General features: G+C 56.3%; 1 protein-coding gene across 1 annotated transcript in view; it reads left to right on the forward strand.

The window, feature by feature from the left end:
• Positions 1-228: 228 nt before the first annotated feature.
• The window catches only part of BAK1 (BCL2 antagonist/killer 1), a 10,631-nt gene continuing 7,836 nt past the window's right edge, over positions 229-3,023 (forward strand). Inside the window, exon 1 of the mRNA XM_017727150.1 lies at positions 229-700. Coding sequence (XP_017582639.1) covers positions 625-700 — 76 coding nt within the window. The 5' untranslated portion in view covers positions 229-624. The remainder of the gene's footprint in view (positions 701-3,023) is intronic.

Below are 3,023 nucleotides of genomic sequence, written 5' to 3' on the forward strand. Positions count from 1 at the left end.
CCCTGAAGGGCAGGTTTAGGATACCTCTGAACTTCAGGGGAAAGCTGAGCTTTGTGTTTTGTTCTCATTCGGTTTTCTTATTTTCTGAGAGGCGAAACGTAAAGAGCAAGAGGAATTGGAGGAAATTGGAGTCCTGGAGGAAATCAGGGCTCATCTCTTGTAGATGTCACGGCAGCACGGCAGTCACAGGTCGCAGAGGGAGGTTTTTGTGCTGGACTTTTTGTTCCAGCCCTTTATGAGGCTCTGTGGTCTGGGCTGTGGAAGGGCTGGTGCAGCCCACAGCTCTCTCCGAGCAGGATGGAGCCCATTTCCAGCAAAAATGGGAAGGAAATCCAGTGGGATGGGGAGGTGAGAGGTCCCTTTTTTTGCCAAATGACATCAGCCATAAAAGCCTCGAAGAAGGGGAAGCCAGTGATGTAACGTTGTACCAGGCAGAATTCTCCTATGCGTACAGTCAGGAATGCGTTAGCCAGGAGGGAGGAGCCAGGGCTGGCAGGGATAAAAGCAGCTTTTTCCGAGCTCTGCCAAAGGGGATTCTTAGGGCTGTGAGGGATCACAGGGCTCCCGTGACTCACTTCTCCAAAGCCCTTGCAGGTGAAGCTGACATTCCCAAACCTCTCGGCGATGGCTTCAGGGAATGAGGGGGACCCTCAGCGGCCGCTGGGACGCCAGGGGAGCCACAGGCGCAGGCTCAGCCCAGGTAAAGGGTTCTGGGGTGCTCAGGGGAGGGAGAAGCTTCAAACTTTTGGGTTTTTATTCATTCCCCTGCTGTGTTCCTTTGGCAAGAGGGGATTTCCTGCTTCAGATCACCTCCGAACTGAAGTGAATTGAACTGGGAGGTGCTCAGCGCTTTTGGGACATGCCAGGGGCTTGGAGCATCCTGGTCTAGTGGAAGGTGGAACTGGGTGGAATAGGGTGAGCTTTAAGATTCTTTTCCATCCAAAAAAGTCAAGGGTTGTGTGCTTGGTATTGGATGATCAGGGTGGGCAGCAAGGTGGGGTTGGAAGGCACGGAGAGGAAGTGCTGGGAGCTGCCTGGTGTCGTGTATTCCCTTCCCTGAGCACGAGACTGCAGGAGGAGTTTGGGGTTTAAATCACAGAGGAAAACACCCTCGGTCTCAGGCAGTCTGGGTGGTTCTGGGGTGACACCAGGTCCCGAGTGCCCTGGCAGGGCGGTGGTGATGAGCTGCAGCTCGCCAGGAGCGGGGTCACTCTGTCCCCGTGCGAGCCCAGCCCAGCCCCTGCCCCGGTTAATGGGCAAAACTGGGAACGGGACCAACAGGAACCCGGGAAAACCCTCAGCTCCCGGCTCATCCCAACAGGAGGGAGTGTGGGATGAGGTGACTCTGCTGCTGCTGTGCAGGTGAGGGGTAAATCAGCTGAGTCAGCTCTGTCAACACCTGGGGCTGGGAGCTGCTTGGGATTGGGGCGGTGGAGCTCAGACCCAGCTCAGGGCTCTGGCACTGCCCTGACAATGGGATTTCTGCTCTGGTCTTGCCTGGGCTCCTCTCCCTCTCTCAGTCCCATTTGTGCCAGACCCTGTGGTTACGCTGGAAGGAAAATACCCCATCCTTGCCGTGCCAAAGTCCAGGAGGGGCAGAAATCCACAAACAGGAGCAGCTGTTCACTGATTTCCTGTTGAAGCTGGAGAGACACTGATGTGAAAACCAGGGAGAGATCAGAGCCTGAGGTCTGAGCATGCTGGGTCACAGCCCCAGTTCCTGTTTTCCTACAGACACTTACTGGCAGTCTCAGCATCCCTCTGCTTCCCAAAACTCAGGGGGAGTCGGGAGGGATTCCACCTCTGGAGTTTGGAGGTGGCAGAAGCCTCATGGGCTCCAGTGGGAGCAGGGATACGCAGCTTCCACGGCACGTGCTGTGGGATTGAGGGATGGAAAAAGGCTTTGTCGCAGGGATTGAGCCTGGATTTCGTTGGGGGCTCTGCTTGTTTGCCTGTGGATGCAGCAGAGATTTCTCTCCTGTGCAGGGATTTGCTTGGGCATCGTTGCGGGCTCTTGTCCTCCTTGGCTTGGGCATGGCCAGGGTGCTGCTGTTTGTTCCAAGGCTGGAAGGCACCTTCCTCTCCTGGTGTTTTTAGGATGTTTTAGGTGTTTTTAGGTGTTTTGTGAATGAAGGCAGGAGTTTCCTCCTCCTGGCAGTGTGTGATGGAGAGGAGGAACAACTCTGCTCACCAACACCAGAATTCCAGCAGCTTTCTCTGAGCCCAGTCCAGGTCCTGGAGCAGAAAAATCTCCCTTTTTGAGGGCTGAGTTCCTGTCTCACAGCCCAGGCTGCCCCTCAGCTCTGCGGGGAGGCACTTGGGGGATGCTGCTCCTCCTCAGAGTGGGAAGGTGCTGGTCCTAAAGAGCAGAGGGAGGGGAAGGTTTTGTGCTGTGCAGATTGCTCGGGGACGGCAGTTGTCCCTCTCCCTGCCTGGCAGCTCCGCTCTCCAGCAGGATTATGCCAGCACAGTGCAGTCCCCCTGATCACCCTTGGATCCTTCATGGAATTGCTATTAATGGATAATAGGGGCTGCCCAGCTTGCTGGGATCAAACCCAAACCCAGCAGCAGCAGCTGCTCATCCCACACTGGAATTGCAGCTGCAGTGAGGTGGAGCTGGGCTTCCCTGGGGGCAGAAATCTCCAGAGGCTGCTCTTGCTTCCCGGGGCTGTCTTCTGTCTCCAGGCTGCAATCTCCCTCTGTGCAGGGAGCTGATCCCTGTCTCCTGGGCTCCAAGGGATGGGGCCAGGTTTCACCAGTCCCTGTCACTGTCTGGAGTGGTTATTTGGGTGTTTGGGGCTGATGGAGATTTTTGGCCGGAGCTGCCGGTTTTTCCCACAGCACAGCTGCTCCCGGGAGATGGGAACAGTGAGAAGTTAAGGGTCTCACACAGAAATGCAGGTGTTGGGTGTTTGGGACTCTCTGGGTCGGGCAGTGCTGGGGATCTGGACAAGAGGGTGCGGATCCCAAGTCTCTGTGAGCTGGGGATGGAGGGAGCAGCCATGGAGCAGCCGTGGAGCAGC

The sequence above is a fragment of the Corvus brachyrhynchos genome, unplaced genomic scaffold, assembly GCF_000691975.1.
Source record: "Corvus brachyrhynchos isolate BGI_N302 unplaced genomic scaffold, ASM69197v1 scaffold72, whole genome shotgun sequence".
In the NCBI taxonomy this organism is placed as follows: Eukaryota; Metazoa; Chordata; class Aves; order Passeriformes; family Corvidae; genus Corvus; species Corvus brachyrhynchos.